The 16,605-nt window shown below is 39.9% G+C and overlaps 1 protein-coding gene and 1 non-coding gene across 2 annotated transcripts in view; both read right to left on the bottom strand.

Moving 5' to 3' along the window:
• PLEKHA5 (pleckstrin homology domain containing A5) overlaps nucleotides 1-16,605 on the bottom strand; it is a 186,652-nt gene that overhangs the window by 32,037 nt on the left and 138,010 nt on the right. Inside the window, exons 13-18 of the mRNA XM_040967551.1 lie at nucleotides 15,060-15,143; nucleotides 12,829-12,948; nucleotides 11,992-12,045; nucleotides 6,071-6,151; nucleotides 1,444-1,479; nucleotides 906-968 (exon numbers count right to left, since the gene is read on the bottom strand). Coding sequence (XP_040823485.1) covers nucleotides 906-968; nucleotides 1,444-1,479; nucleotides 6,071-6,151; nucleotides 11,992-12,045; nucleotides 12,829-12,948; nucleotides 15,060-15,143 — 438 coding nt within the window. The remainder of the gene's footprint in view (nucleotides 1-905; nucleotides 969-1,443; nucleotides 1,480-6,070; nucleotides 6,152-11,991; nucleotides 12,046-12,828; nucleotides 12,949-15,059; nucleotides 15,144-16,605) is intronic.
• LOC121148408 lies at nucleotides 11,110-11,217 on the bottom strand. Its single transcript, XR_005882553.1, has one exon. It is a non-coding gene; the product is annotated as a U6 spliceosomal RNA (small nuclear RNA).

Below are 16,605 nucleotides of genomic sequence, written 5' to 3'. Positions count from 1 at the left end.
AAGCTGTGTTTTATGATGTAGTGAGAAGTAAGAAATGTGACTTTCCCTTCTTTGCCAATTATCTGCTAAATTAATTATCTGTGCTAGCCAGTAAGAGTCAAATCCACACATTCTCACATGGAATGCGTGTACCCCAAGTGGCATTTTCACCACGATTCCAAATGCCTACCTGAGCAACTAGCTTTTAGTTATAGTTTCTAAGAGCCAAGAGTTTTTAAAACTTTTTTAGGGGCTGGCTCTGTAGTGCAGCAAGTAAAGCCATCGTCTATGGCACCAGCATCCTCTGCTTTCCCAGGCACTTTTTCAGGGACTTAGATCAGAAGGGGAGCAGCTGGGGCATGAACCAGTGCTCATACAGGATGCTGGCACTGCAGGCAGCAGCTTCATCTGTAACACCACAGTGCCAGCCCCAACGCAGTAATTTTTTTGATCACTATTTGTCCTTCCCTTTTCTTAAAACAACAAAGAGGTTTATATTTTTGCACAAAAGTGACATTGCTAACTGGGGGGCAGGGGGCGGGTGGGAAAAATGGGAGTGAGGGAGTGAGAACAATAATCCAGGCACTGAAGATGGGGAAAGGCTAACACTCAGTGTCGCTTTGGACTGTGTGGAAGGAAGTTCCCACCCTCTAAACGCTCTCAGCAGCCAGGGCTGTGTCAGGCTGCTGACAGAAACCCAGTATTCCATCCGGGTCTCCACTGGGTGGCACAGACCTAGCCAAGCAGTTAAGCCATGATCTTCCACCACCCTGCACATCGGCAGGAAGCTGGATTGAAAGCAGTGCAGGGAAGGCTCAAACGAGCACTCTGCGAGGGGATGAGGGCATCGTCAGAGGTGGCTTAAGCCGCTGTGCCACAACACTGATGCCGAGCACTGTTTGTACGCATCTCATCCTTATACTCACATCAATATCTACTTCTTCCGGTCTGTATTTGTAAAACGTGCCTCTACATTCCTCTTGGGACAGCTGTAAAGAAAAATGCCATATGACAGTTTAAAAAAGCATGTTTAGAACACACATAAGATAGTCCATAGTTAAGACTTGAAATTTATACCAAGCACATAGTGAAAGCAGGGTATTAACAATTCTTATACACTCAGAAATTTAATTCAAACATAGATCATTACAAGAATAGAAAAATATTTAAGAGCGGTACAGAAGAATGATGCTAAGCTGGTCAAACAATTAACACAGCGCCTTACGTTCTCCATTTTGAAAACACACACTGTTTCAATGAGAGCTTGACAAATACAATCATAGCAACTGCATCAAATCAAATACTGGGATCAAGCAGAGATCTACAGTCAAAACTGCCTTCACGGTGTATGCATAATCCCACACCGTCTATGTGCACATTCAAATGCCAACACACCAGCGTATGGCTTTGCTGATGAAGCCTCAACATACTGCGCACACACATGGAATAAAGAAACACACATACGCAATAGAGACTTATCTTGCTCTTCTGTCTTAAGAACTAAAAGATAATGGAGGAAAAGGACGGTTTAATTGCAAAGAGGAAATGAAAACCCCATCACACCAAAAGCCTACGTTACAAACTACTGAAAGACCAATGACATCAAGGGTTTGCCTTCGCTGACAGCACTGCTACCATTACACACAAGAAACTAGAACTTAGTGCCTTTAAGCCTTCCCTTCTTCGGCTTCTTCCATGTTACTGCTCAGGCACAAGGCCACTCAGTTCTGCCTGTGCTTGCCCATCAGTCATACTACAGATTTTCACTATGTTTCTTCTCTGTAGATATTACACTGGCTGCTGGATATTAAGAAACACAATAGGGAGATCTGAGTTGGGGCTCACTGTGTGTTTATCACAATTGGCACACAGTTTTTCAAGGTGGGGATGGGAACTCTACTTCTCAGCCATATTCTAGTTTGGAAAATTAAGCTTTATGTTTATAGCAATGTAAGAACATGACACCTGTAGGAGTTCTTTCTATGAAAAACTGTCTCTTAGTTTTACCTCTAAAAGGAGGCATCATTTAAACAGCAGGTAACTCTGGATATAACAATCAGAAGGCTAATTTCATAAGCATTCTAGCCATACAATAAATCTTGGATTTATAGGTTTTATTTCAAGATATTGTATTTACATACCTCACGCAAACGAATCTGTGACTATTTAAGAATATGCAGTTGTTATTAAAATCATAAAACTTTCATTGCAATGAATATTACATGAAAAATGAATTTAATGGCAAAAATTAGACTTCTTAAGCACTATTTTAAAGAAACTGATCGGCTGTCATTTTAAATTTAAGCACCTAGATGCAATAAAAGAATTACATAGAAAAAAACCCGAAAAGGCTGATTAGATCCATGATGAAAAAAGATGCCAAATGATATTTTTGCATTAATAAGTTAATTAAAGATGAAAGCTACTAAGAGGTTCAAAGACATTTTGCTTAATATTTAAAGTTAAATGCAAAACAGCTTTACTAAGTCATGGAATTTGAATTTAATAAGTAGATAGTGCTACAAGTATGCATTGTATCCTATATCCCAGTGTCAACAGAACAGAAACTTCCATATTAAAATGGAAAAATAGCAACTTGTTCTGATATTTAGGGAACCTAATTACAGAGTTATATTCATGTCAGTTGGCTTGTTATAAAAAGGGAAAATACTGTATCGTCTCAACTTTTGCATTGAATCACATTACAGTCATATTATGCATAAATCAGATGTATTTGTTATATCTATTTTAGTATCTTTTAAATTTTTCTTTAATCATTAATTCATTCAGCAAACACTATTCATTAGTTATAAGTTAATCACATCTCATACATATATTACTATACGTATCAGAAAATGGGTATAAATCTTTCATTAAAAAAATCTTATAACTACAATTAAAAGCTTGTTATTCTATCCTCAACCCACCAAGAAAAATGTAAATTTCTGAAACATTTTGAGGAATTTGCACCTCTTTAAACTCATGCTAATGCAGAAAAATAGATTCTGATTTGTATGTATCTTCCTTTAAAGTTCTTAGAAACACCAGAAGAGTAAATGATAAAACTGTCCACGTAAGAAATTACCTCAGCTTGAGCAGTGCCCAAATCTCCAAGGCTGAAAAGTGCATGGCACAGATTCTACGGTCTAGGTAAGTGTGTAGTGTGCTAGGTTTTGTTTAGAAGGCTGGGAGCTTGTCAAAAGATATGTAGCATTTTTAAAATTGTCTTGGCATTAAGTTCAAACAAAATCATTTGTTAAATAAAATTCAACTTTCTTTCATATCCTTTAGATATGGGAACGCTATTCATACGTAATTTAAGGTTCCAGAAAAGATTTTGGGGGAAATATTTTTCAACTTGACAAAATTAGATGCACCTGATGGAGGTGGAAAAAAGTTTTTAAGTCTTAGGTTGGCGTGCAAATGAGTTCATCTTTTACAATAGACACTCAGCAGGTGCTTAACAAGTACTAATCGTGTTGCAAAAACAACGGGACACAGCATACAGAAAGGAAGGGGCAAGACTGAGAAATGCACACAACTTATTTTCAAATTGATGCACAATTATTTAGCACTTGTTTTGTTTCAGCTTTAGGTCCTTCACATATGGCCAATTTCAAGAAAATTATCACCTGCTATCTTGGGGATCCTGCGGGAAGGAAATGCGGGACGGGAAGGTCCTTGTGAGGGAGGAGCCGAGTGGCTGTGAATCAGAACTTCAGGCGGCTACTCTCAAGGTAGAATGCCACCTGGGAAAAACAAACTGTGACAAATAAGAGCTTTTGTGATTTTTAAAAAAATAACATCAAGGTAAGCCTGGAGAAAAAAAATCTACTTTGAATTTATATAAATTGATACACAGAGCTCAAGAAACATGTCTGGTGCTTTTCTTTATAAAAAACGCTCTGCATGAAAGCAAGACAGCACCAGCCCTCAGCGTTGAGAGCATGCATCTCAGCACCGACTTCCTGCTAACGGGCTGCTGGGCCACACCTAGGCATGGCTGCTGCCATCGGAGCACCGGAACCTCAGATCTCCCTCCTGCCTCCAGGTGTGGATTTCTTTTCCTTTCAGCTATTAATATGCAGAAATATATTTCCACACATTTATTGCTCTTTTAGCATTCAAACCTGGTAATGTAAGACTAGTCTTGGACATCTAGACATTAGTGACATTTACTGTAATCTGAGAAACTTAAGTCATCAGGGACTTTGGTATCAATGAATGGTGACCTCCACTTTCAACCTCTGCTAATGTGCCTAGGAGCAGCAGAGCATGGCTCTAGGGCTTGGGCCCCTGTACCCATATGGGAGATTGAAAAGAAGCTCTTGGCTCGTGGCTTCACAACAGCCCAGCTCTAGCCATCATGGCCATCATGGCAAAGAACTAGCATGTGGAAGATCTCTGCTTCCCCCCTTTTTTTCTCTCTGTAACTCTGCCATTCAAATAAATGAATAAACCTTTTTTTAAAAATTCAGACTATCATTATTATCTAAAATATGCAAAGGGCTGGCTTTGTGACACAGCACATGAAGCTGCTATTTGTGACACTGGTCTCATACACTGGTTGCAGTCCTGGCTGCTCTGCTCCCATTCCAATGTCTTACAAATGTGCATGGGAAGGCAGAGGAAGATGGCTGAAGGACTTGCATCCTTTTCAGCCATGCTGGAGAGAGGTCGGAGTTCCTGGCTTCAACCTGGATCACTTCCTGCTCTTGTGGCCATTTCTAGAATGAACCAGCAGATAGAAGATTTCTCTGTGTGTAGTTCTATCAGAAAAATACATCCTCTTTAAAAATGAAAACATAATCTATTGCAACAAAACAGCCATGTTCTTATGTCAATTTAATCACATAAAATGCTAATATTCTACTGACAGCTCGAGGCATTAAAAATGATACGCCTTTTAGAACTAGTGTTAATGTTTTCTGAGTGACGCATTAGAGTGTAATGGTTCGATCACATGGTGACTTTCGGATTTCAAGTTTTCTTTTGATAAGTAAAGCTGTTTAACTTTAAATATTTAGCATTTTGTGTATCTCTTAATTGCCAACTAAAGATTATTTTGAAGCACATAATGTATTTTAAGTATTTTGCAGCCTGGGCTGGCTCAAAAAATGAAAGTGGTACTCTTTCTCTCTCATCAACCCTAGCAATCTCCCAGGGAAATGGTGCATTGGTGCAGACCCAGGGCAACAACCAAGGCAGAGGCCTTGAAGCTCAGTTGAGCTTTTAAATTATTAATCTATTTTTTTTCTTTATCAAAATCAGCATTCATTTTTCATGTTAGATAATCTTCTTCTGCATGACTTTAAAGCTTTGTAACACATCATAGGCCAGAGTAATTCAAGGGTGAAAAGCAGCTGATGTTGCGAAACACACAGCTAGGAACACTGAGACTATGAGAAACAACAGAACTGGAGAGAAATGTGCATGACTTCTTTTGCAGATCTGCAGATTACCAAGGTTACTCAACCAGTGCCAGGCAAGTCCATGACACCTGAACTGGAGGAAAGAACGGGCAGGAGAGGATTCTCCTGCTGACCATGTTGGAATTGCAACAACACCAGGAGCAAATGCTTCCAGTCAGTTAAGGAAATGGCTATGTTTAGATTTTACCCCATCTAGGACACAAGCAAGCTTTAGGTAACACCCAAACAGATACAATCTATTCCTGACACATAGAGGTGGGTGTGGAGGGCTGCCCCCAAAAGAGAGCATTTTCACAGTGTTTTCCTTTTCTAGAAGTCAGCTGTAATGTTCTTGGGGTTAATAAAAACACATGTAAATCTAGCAAAAATTTTGCACATGTACTGCAGACCTCCAAGTATGTAACAACCAAATACTCTATACAAAGACTTTAGGAAAATGGCACACTTAATAGTCAACAGCAAAATGTTCAGCGAAGCCATGCTAAGAAGACTGCAGCATCTTATAAAAGCATGGGTGAATTGTGGGGTTCCAGAAACACAGACCAAAAAGAAAATGAGGGCCACACGGATGCCATGAGTAACTCTGAGGATAAACCAAAAGTGTCGCTGAGGGAGTTTGCGGATGAGTAAGCAGTATCATTCATTGTCCAAGACCTTACTTGCTGGTACAGTTGTGGTCTTAGCGCCGAGTTCTCAATCATTGTGTGAACCATGCTGATAATAGGTTCATTTTCTTTCATCTATTTCAAATCAGGAGGAGCATACAGCAAACATCAGTTTACAGCATAGCTAGATTTGAAAGATGAGACTGTAAATATAGCCTCTACTTCAGTAACTTCCTAACAGCGCAGTTCACATTTTAACCCATGATTCAACACAACTTAATTTATACAAACCCTTCCAGACAAATATTAAGCGCTGTAAAATATTACTAAGGTTATCAAAAAGCTTTTTATTCACAATATCGCTGCAACTAGGTTATAATCAATGAATAGTGAATTACCACACTGATTAGAATACACGTCATACATCATACTTCAAAGGACAAACTACAGGGGGACAACCCATGATCCTGGAGGAAAACGCTATCACTTAATTGATTACTTATAAGGTTAATCAGAAAAAAAAACTGGTTTTCTACAAACTTCAAAATTTTAATATAATATTCAACATACCTGTTATTAATTACACATTTTTATTGAAGTTACATTTGACAGACTCTTGGTTTTGTCACAGTTTAAGAGTATATGCAGAATTACTCAAGGATAGGCAACTAAAGCATATTCAGCCAAAAGTTCTCTTACGCTGCTACAAAGGTAGGCTGACCCGTGCTCACATTTTCAGCTATATTGTACTTAATTACTGCCTCCAGAAAAACCTATCTTAGCAGGCTCTGTATTTATCATACAATCGCCATGAAATATAGAGCAAAATGCCAAGAAAAGTTTTATTATTCCTAAGCAGATGGGTCTATAAATAGTGATTCTCGGTTTATATAACTTTAATCTTCCTTAATGGTAGAAAATAAATATTTCTATCATGCTTAACAAGTTCTACTTCAACGATTTAGCTAAGGATATAACGTAAGTTCATCTACCTTAATAAATGTATAATGAACATGAGGCAAAGCTAAACCTTTAAAAAATTATGTTATCATAATTTGTTTTCCACCTAGTCAGCCATCCTTCATACAACAAGGCCTATTTGGTTGTCAAGTTAGAAATTTCTACCTTTTTATCAATTAAGATAAGCAAATATGTGGCATGCCATTTTATAGAATCCAAGTAAAAGCTTCACTTAGGACAAAAGCAGTACTCTCAAATCTATATACCTACAACTCCTTGGTGAGCTAGAGTATTAAAAAAAAATCAATTTCACTGAGGAATAAATTCACAAATCTTGGTTGTACAAGCCAGTAACTTCTGACAAAGCCATACACCCATGCAACCGTTACCACAATCCAGGTCATCCCCACCTCTCCAGAAACCCCTCCCATCCATTACGACCAGTCTCCACTCTCCCCCTGCCCAGGTAACCACCCAGCTAATTTCTATAACTGAAGATAATTTACCTGCCAAATCAATCCATCAGTCAATTAACTAAAGACCTTTGGAACCACACAAATAGGTTGAAGCTAAGCCTCTTATTTTTTTTTTTCCTCCAATGTTATTCAATAAGGCCTCAAGGCTTTTAATGTTAAGTGATGTCTCATGCACACATGAAATGAATGTATTCCCATCCAGTACAGGATCAAGTTTTTACAGTGTTGGAAAGTACTTTATAAATAAGTAGTTACAGCTGAAAACTGCCTTTAGGACAAAAAGACTCCATTAAAAAAAATCCAGACCTCTTTATATCTTCTAAAAAATGTTTGCTATGCTTTATAAGCGAATGCTAGTTATTTTTTCATAATCATTTTCTGATCTTTCATTAAAACATAACTGCATTTTCTTTGCTGTATTTTAGTGCCCTAACACAAGTTCCTTTCGTATCTACCCATTATTAGCATAATTTAGGTATTCAAAGCAGTTTTATTTAGAACCACCGTTTCCTCAGAGGTTAGGGGGAGTACAAGGTGAGAAATGGTAACACCAGATCGCGTCCAAATGTAGAGGACACTCAAGGTCAAACGAATTGCCTGCCAAATTCCACAAACTCGGCAAAATGGACCACTGCGAACACTTTGAGAGGTTAACCACGCACCTATTTATAGGGACACCATGTTACTTATGCATTGAAGATCATTAAATATTCAGTCAAGCAAAACCGACTTAGGTACAGAAAAGCTATAAGAAAAAACTACCTAAAATGTACAAACTTCAGAGGGTCTTGAGAACACTTACAGAGATGACTATTTCCACAATGAAAATTTTAACAATATACACAGATTAAATTCACTGATATGAGAATAGGAAGGCACCTCTGGAAATGGACAAACGGGTACACAAAAGAAATGAAAAGTGCTAGCAGTTATTCTGAACTGAGGCACCATGGACAATCTGTAGTTTTTTTCCTCTATATTTCTTCACATTTTCCAAATTTTCCACAATGAACAGACAATACTTTTCTAACAAAGTTCCTAAGGAGTCAAGGATGAAAAAAGAAAGCTGAAATAAAACCGAATTGACAGAACACCCACACACTCTGGCAATCGGCCCTTGGGGACACTGAGGATGGAGCCCTGTTTTCATGTCATGTCTGATGGAGGTGCCAAGGCAAAAGAGCCCACTGCAGTCCTCACTGCCTCGACTCCGTTCTACATACCTGGGACCACATCAGCAACTAACAGAAGTTAGGAAGCTGAAAAAATAAAATGATGTAACTGATTTGTAAATACAAAGAACCATCTGATACTATCTCTTTTCCTGGTTAAGTCTGAAATAAAACTCAGGGATATTTAGATCAACGGTTCTTAACCCATATCTGAACCACTTGAGAAGCTTAAGCGAACAGAGGGACTCTTACTCTCTGAAAAACCTAAGCCATCAAGGTGGCAGGCTGGTCCCGATCCCTTTGGTGGCAGTAACCACCATGGCGTCAGAGTCTTATTGCTCTGCAGCACACATCTTGCTTCAGAAGCAGAGAGCTGGATCAGAAGTGGAACAGCTGGGAGCCAAATCAGTGCCCAGAGGGGACGTTGGCGTCTACACCACGACGCCGGCTCTGAATCTAGAAACCTTCTATCCCTCTCTTTCCTCCCAGCCTACGGTAATCAACATTCTGTGCTCACAGAGTAGACTTTCACCTCCCACCTCGGGGACACGTGTTACTCGTCCTTCTGCATCTGGTTTCCTTCGCGTAACATCACGTTCTCCAGGTCTATCCGGTTCCAGCAGATGGTGAGCTCTTTTCCTACAGCTCAGTAACATTCCCTTGTGTATATGCATCACATTTTCTTTGACACCACCGAGCACTGACACCAACAGTTTGTTCTATGTCTTGGCTACACGTGCAGTGCAGATACCTCTGCTGGGATACGTTCATGGCCTTTGGATATACAGCTCGTAGTGGGATTGCTAGATCATACAGCAGCTCTATATCTATTTTTTTATACCTATATTTTAAAAAATTCTCCAAACCGTTTTCCACAGTGGGTGCACACTAATTTACATTCTCACCAACAGTGTTCCTGAGTGCCCTTTTCTCCATATCATCTCTAGCATTTATCCAGGAAGAGGGCCATTCTGTACAGGACACTGTGGTGGAGGTTTTGATTTACATCTGCCTGATTTATTTGGACTGAATAGTTAGACTGGAGCATTTAAGAAAATGTATTCTCTAAAACTGTTCACAGAATACTTCTTTTGAGAACTGTCTATTCAGGTTCTTTGCCCATTTTCTTAGTTGATTTGGCTTTGTTTTGCTGTTACATTTCCTTAACAATCTTTTGTCAAGTAAGTAACTTGTAAATATTTTTTCCCCAATCTGTCAGAAGTCCTTGTCACTTAGATGAACTATTCCCTTCAGTGTGTAAAAATTTCTGAGTTTGCTATAATCTTATTATTATTTTTTAAAATTACAAAGTCAGATATACAGAGAGGAGGAGAGATGGAGAGGAAGATCTTTTGTCCGATGAGTCACTCCCCAAGTGACTGCAATGGCTAGTGCTGTGCCAATCCAAAGCCAGGAGCCTGGAGCCTCCTGCAGGTCTCCCACACGGGTGCAGGGTCCCAAGGCTTTGGGCCGTCCTCCACTGCTTTCCCACGCCGCAGGCAGGGAGCTGCATGGGAAGCGGGGCTCCCGGTGCCCATATGGGATCCTGGTGTTTGTAAGGCAAGGACTTTGGCCACGAGGACATGATGCCGGACCCTACTATAATGCTATTTGTTTAGTTTTGCTTTTGTTTTCTGTTTTTGGGGGTCCTATCCAAGAAATCAGTCACTTTCATAACATCTTGTTTTCTTTTAGCAACCTCACACATTTTCTAACAACATGCACATTTAGGCAAAACTGAATTTCTGGGCCATGATCCACCATGTTTTTATATTCCAATTATTATGTAAAAATGGCCCACATTTTCTTACTAGAGAAGGTGTTATTTTAATGCTTGAGTGTTATTCAAAGGACCCAAATCTACAATGTTCTTATCACAAAATTGGAAAAGTAAAATACTATAGCTGCTTCAGGGTCTAACATAAAGCAAGATTTATTACTGGAAAAATCTTTGCTGACATGCTCAGAGACCAGCAACCCACTGAGATTTTTGGAAACCACCTGTGAAAACAAGGGTTGGTGGTGCAGCGGGCAAGGTTTCCCAAAGCTGATCAGAAGGGAACGACAGAAATGGTGACCTCAGCTGGTATTGGGCTCCTTTAGGCAAAGGGCTACAGTATGGCTGTAGCCAAGCAAGGCGGCTGAAGGGAACCACCTGAGTACATGACAGTGTTTTTGGATACATTCACCTGTCCTTCCCTGCTTAACTGCTGACATGTCTTTATCAGACTGTTTTCATAGAAAATGACATGCACTGAGATTTCATCTGCAAAGCACCAGGCTCTGGATCAACAGTCTGAATTTGGAGACACAAAATAATAATTTGTAAAAAACCTTGTAGGAGGCAAAATTATGATGAAAGCATCTTGTGAACAATATACATATTCTATATTAACAAAAGTATATTTCTTATAAAAATTAAGACAAGGAAAATGAGTTTATACTTTTTTTTTTTTAAGAATCAGGTGCTTTTTAGAGAATATGTAAAAATACGGAATGCTTCATGAATTTGCGTGTCATCCTTGCGCAGGGGCCATGCTAATCTTCTCTGTTATCGTTCCAATTTTAGTATACGTGCTGCCAACACGAGCGCATGAGTTCATACTTTCTGAGCGTTATCCTGATGCACAGCCCCTCTTTAAATATAACTAATCGGAAGCAGCGCAGTATTGTTTTGCTTCAAAGAGTTGAACATCGTCAAATCAACATTTGTCATGTAACATTTTCCATACTAACATCTTTATTTGATCAAATACATGTGAGCATTTTAAAAGAAGCCTAGGTAGGTTTTTCCTTAATTCACATGAAAAAGATGCCTTCATTAGAAGAAATTATTTTATAACTGAGACATTAAACATTAATGAAGCCATTTCATAAGCAATGGGAGTCAGTCTTGTTGAGAGCCATATTCTAGTTCTGAACATCCCCCTGAACTGGCTGAGCTTGCTGCTGCTCCCGAGCCAGGGCTCAGGACTGCAGATCACCGAGTAGGGAACACCAAACACTGGGAGGAAGGACAGGCAACTCCTGGTCACCCCCGCTTTGGGAATACATTAGCTCACCCCCATCCCGGCTTCCAGCAAGACAATTCACAAGTCAGCGCCTGTGAGACAGGACTTACGAACAAGGGTTGACCTGGGATAAGGAAGAACGCTAGAGAATTGCCGCTAGCTTCTAACGACCTCACCTGCGCAGCCCTCCCACTGCCGACCGCTGTCTCCCAGCTTACTGTGGTCTGTCTGCATTAACATGGCCAGAGATTTCCTACATTGTACTAGCAGAAGTCATGCTGCTAATTCAACGTGACAAGTACACGATGTTTAACATGCATCAAATATCATAGTAAAAGAAATTCTATGAATCCCACCTGATGATCCAAATACATGGCGTTCCTTTGAAGATGATGTGAAAGAATTTCATTCTAGCAGGCACCAATGAAGGGAAAACAGAAAAGGGTAGAGAGAGTGCAGAAGTTGTGAGAAGATCAACTTTAAAATAAGAAAGAAGAGCTTACGACAACTGATGCTAGCACAGCACAAAACAACTTTCAAGCACACGTGGAAAGTGTCGGGCGACACTCTGAAAGTTACAAAATGGTATTTCTTTTTGTAAGAAATCAAGGCGACATGCATTTAAAAATGGATCTACAAAGCAGAAGACCCTGCTTCTGGCTTCAGCAGATCAAAATGTGACACGAGCTACATTTTGCTTCTTTTTTTGCAATGGAAGACTTTTTCTAATGCTTCTTATGTAATCATAGGCTATTAAACCCTTTGAGAAATGTTTTCATGTGCTCATTTATTCATTAAGTCCAAAGGATAGATTTTTAAATAAATCTTTGGCATTGAAGAGGTGGCATTATTAAAACTGTAAGGAATTTTCAAATTACTTCTTTGCTGCATATGACAGGACATTGTAGTACCTGTTTTAGCAGATATGAAAATGGTTACGAAACAGTCAGTGAATAACACATGCTATGTTGTGATAACATGTGATTTCTTCCTCAGAATCCAAACCTGCTGGGTGGGTGGGGAGCTACAGCCTCCCTGTAGTTTTTTTCAGTAATGTGTAAGTAAGGTGACTTCTCAAAGGGTCAATAGGAGAGTCAGATGTTGGGACGATGGGGACAACGATGGCATGGGCTCATGCCCCACACGTGAGACACTGACAGCCGACGACACAGCGCGATGGCGCGGTGGCTAACCTTGGGGCCGGGGGCCTCGAGCTTGAGCTGCATGAGCTGTGCTAGCGTGTGCTCCCGGACACTGCTCAGTTCCGCCTGCTGCCGTCTCAGCTTTATGAGCAGCAGCGTGAGCTCCTCTGGCTGAAGGAGTACAATTTAAGAATCCAAATAGTGGGAAACAGATTAATTGTTGTCTTAAGTGACAGATATTAAACCAAGATTTCTTGGCAAGTTTCCTCTTACGGTTGACATCAAACATAATGCCTAGGCACTATGCTGATGGGTCCTACATAAACGCATAGATATCTAGAGAAACAGAAGGAACAGGGTTACTGCACAGCAGAACAACTGCGAGTTTTCTCAGAACTCCAGAAGATATATCAATGTTAATTCATGCACATTTGTAATGCCCTAAACCCTTATGAAATACACAGTAAGAGCTATTAAAATATTACAAATGGAAACAAGATGCCTAAAAAATTTTTCAGCAATAGACCAACACCTATATGTCAAATCTACTATTTTAGACATTGGAAGGTAAATAGCAAAGAATTAAAATTCAAGCAAAACTTGGATGATCTTTTTGTACTACTCAACTCAGAACATGCAATTTATTAATTATGTTCTAGTTATAGTGTGAATGTCACAATGAATGCATTCACAGCACTTTTTAATGACCAAAAGGTCAGCTTATCAGTTTTTTTAGGGAAAAAAAAAAAACCCACAAAAAAACCCACGCAGTTTCATGGGTGTGAAAACCTTCCTTCCACAGTCTAGTTCCTGATTGGCTACTCTTAAGCTCTAAGAAAACATATTTCACAGGTGCATGAAACTCCTAAACAGGTCAAGGTGACACAGTTTTCACTTGTTAGAGATGCTGTGAAGCATAGGCACTGGCAGTGTGACAGCTCATAAAATACTCCTTGGTGTTCCCATGAGCTTTGCTTCAAGAACTCCAGGCGGCAAGGAGAGGTTCTTCACTGTTCTGAGAATCCTGCCAAAAAGCATTCCCGCAGCTGGATTTGCTGCAGCCTACCCCGCAGCATTCCACCAGCTCTCCTCTGTTCTCCTCACTGAATGTTCTTGCCCTTTATTTTCCATCTGGTTCTTTATCGAGACAGAGATCTTTTAAAAATGAGAGCCAAACTTGCCAAACGCTGGTGGACACAGTGCGACAAGAAGGGCTGGCTCTGCTCTGACACCAGACACACCTGGGCATCTTGAGATTCTAGGTTGGACTTTGGCTCATGACCACTACATCCACTTCCTGAGGGCTTGCCAGGGAACAAGGAGAGTCAAATAAGAGATTTAGATAGTCTAAGATCTGGAGTGATGCTTGACAAATACCCAAGGAAATCTTAAAGCTCTGGTTTATTATCTATGGTGTTATAGAGGTAAACCTATATCCTTTCCTTTCTTTGTAAAGGATGAAACAGGTTAGTAAGTTTGCTCAATAGTTATGTTTTGGGGCCAAATAAGAAGAGGCACATTTATTAGGGTTGGGAGAGGAGCAACAGATGGTAAGTAACTTTTATGTCAAATATCCACTAGAGGGAGCAAGATAGGAGGGAACAATCTCATGATGTTATTCCACATTTACTTTATGGCTAGTGCAAGTTTCTTTTTCAGATAAATGACCTAATCTTTAAAAATCCCAGCATTTAAAGGCTCTCAGTTTTGATCAAGCCATATTTGAAATCTTCAAAAGCTGTAAGTTGCTGAAAACCAACAACTGTCTCCTTATATCTAAACATGCAAAATGAAATAAAACAATGTTAAGAAAGAATATGTTTTGATTGTTGTACCATGAACATTTCAGATCATAAAAATCTATATGAGCGACAGAATCACATTTTCACAGAAACTGCTCTCAAGCAGGTTATCCATGACAACAATTCACAAGAAAAAAAAAAAAAAAACCTTGGGTACCCAGTAAGGCTGCTTGCTGAGTTTTTGTTCCACTAAGGAACAGTCCAAGTCCTGTTTTCAGTATAAGGGAAGAAATAGAGCAAGGAAACCCACCTAGGTTACACACTAAACCTTCACAACACAATCTTCCTGTTTAGGTAGCCAGAGGTTTATGGAACGGTATTCACTAAGATACTGAAATGGCTGCTTCACTCCAGGTTCTCCCGACGTGCAGTACCAGTTTTCCTTTGGCAAACTCCTCTGAAAATGCCAACTTCAAACCTATGTCAAGGATGTGCCTTCCTGGGTAGCACATAAATAAACAAGAAAGAGATCACACTCACCGTTTTGCCCTGCAGGCTCTGGGGACTGACGGACTGCAAAGTCAGGCCAGCTGGCATCGACCTTCTGTCGGGCACATAGACGTGCTGGGGAAACAAAGGCAGGGGATGAGCCTGCGGTGAATTTCTCTTCCTTACCAACATCACTGATGAGAAATCTTGACATTTATTTTACAAAATGCCATTTTAAAATTACTTTTGGTGTTGATAAGGAGGTAGACATGAAAATTTCTCATGGGATTTGAATACTAGCGTAGGAATGAGTGAGGCGATTCTGTCTCAGTGTGGTTTAGTTATTCTCCAACCTGCTGGTCACAGCATCCCTCTGTATTTCTAAAAGGAAGTGCGGTGCCAAGGGCGGGCAGTGCAGCACAGTTCTGAGCGTGTTTCTGCTTTGGGATGTAGTCTGTTGTGAGGATCTCTCTTGGCAGAAGTAAGAAAACCCAAGTTGGAAATGGGAAGGGACTTTACAAGATTCTTGGGATAAATGTGGATGCTCATCTTCAATACAGCTAAAATGAGTGGTGCTTTCTTGAAGTTGTAAAGTTGCAAAGACTGTATCGGTGAGCTTTTAATATCATGAAGCGTTAACATTCACCGTCAGTTTGTACTTTAAGTGACTTTTTCTCCAAGCGCAGCTCTGTAACATCAACTACTCGTCATGTAGAAAATGCTTTTTGGTGAGCAATGTTCCCAACGCTGACACATTTGATAATGCAGTATCAAGAATCACATTTGCTAAAAATCAACACCAAGCACTACAAAGCCATCCTGTCAGGCTCACAGTGGCAGAGACTGATTTCCAAAATTATAAGCTTTGGTTGGAAACTCAAACGTTTGTCATTGGTAACAAATACTGTCAGTTGTTTTCCTTGAAGTGACATGCTCAGACTTCACTCTGAAAAAGTGTGTCTGTTGGGCCCGGCATGGTAGCCTGGAGGCTAAAGACCTCTCCTTGCATGCGCCAGGATCCCATATAGCCACCAGTTCTAATCCTGGCAACTCCACTTCCAGTTCCCTGTTGGTGGTCTGAGAAAGCAGTCAAGGACGGCCCAAGGCCTTGCGACCCTGCACCTGTGTGGGAGGCCCAGAGGAGGCTCCAGGTTCCTGGCTTTGGATTGGTGCAGTTCTGGCTGTTGTGGCCGCTTGAGGAATAAATCATCGGATGGAAGATTTTCATCTCTGTCTCTCCTCTCTGTATATCTGACTTTCAAATATAAATAAATAAAGTCTTAAAAAAAATCTACAATCACTTTAAAATCTAATATTAACAATAAAATAAATGTTGGCAGAAAGATTAAAAAAGGTGTGTGTCAAACACTAAGCCTGTAGTTATCATTTAAAAAATTATATATATGTATATATGGGACTCCATGAAGAAAGACGCTAGTTCAGCTTCCAATTCAATACTGTGTTTTTCCATGAAGCAACCATTAGGACTTTAGTATACAATAAGTCTTATATATGCTCTTTCACCATGATATTAGAGCAATATGGGTAAGACTCAATAAAATTATGCCTTACTATTTCATCAAGGAGGCTCTTCAGT

Source organism: Ochotona curzoniae, unplaced genomic scaffold (assembly GCF_017591425.1).
Source record: "Ochotona curzoniae isolate NIBS_2020 unplaced genomic scaffold, NIBS_Ocur_1.0 contig_1482, whole genome shotgun sequence".
NCBI lineage: Eukaryota > Metazoa > Chordata > Mammalia > Lagomorpha > Ochotonidae > Ochotona > Ochotona curzoniae.
Note: the sequence above shows the minus strand (reverse complement) of the source record. Positions and strands in the feature narration are given on the sequence as shown.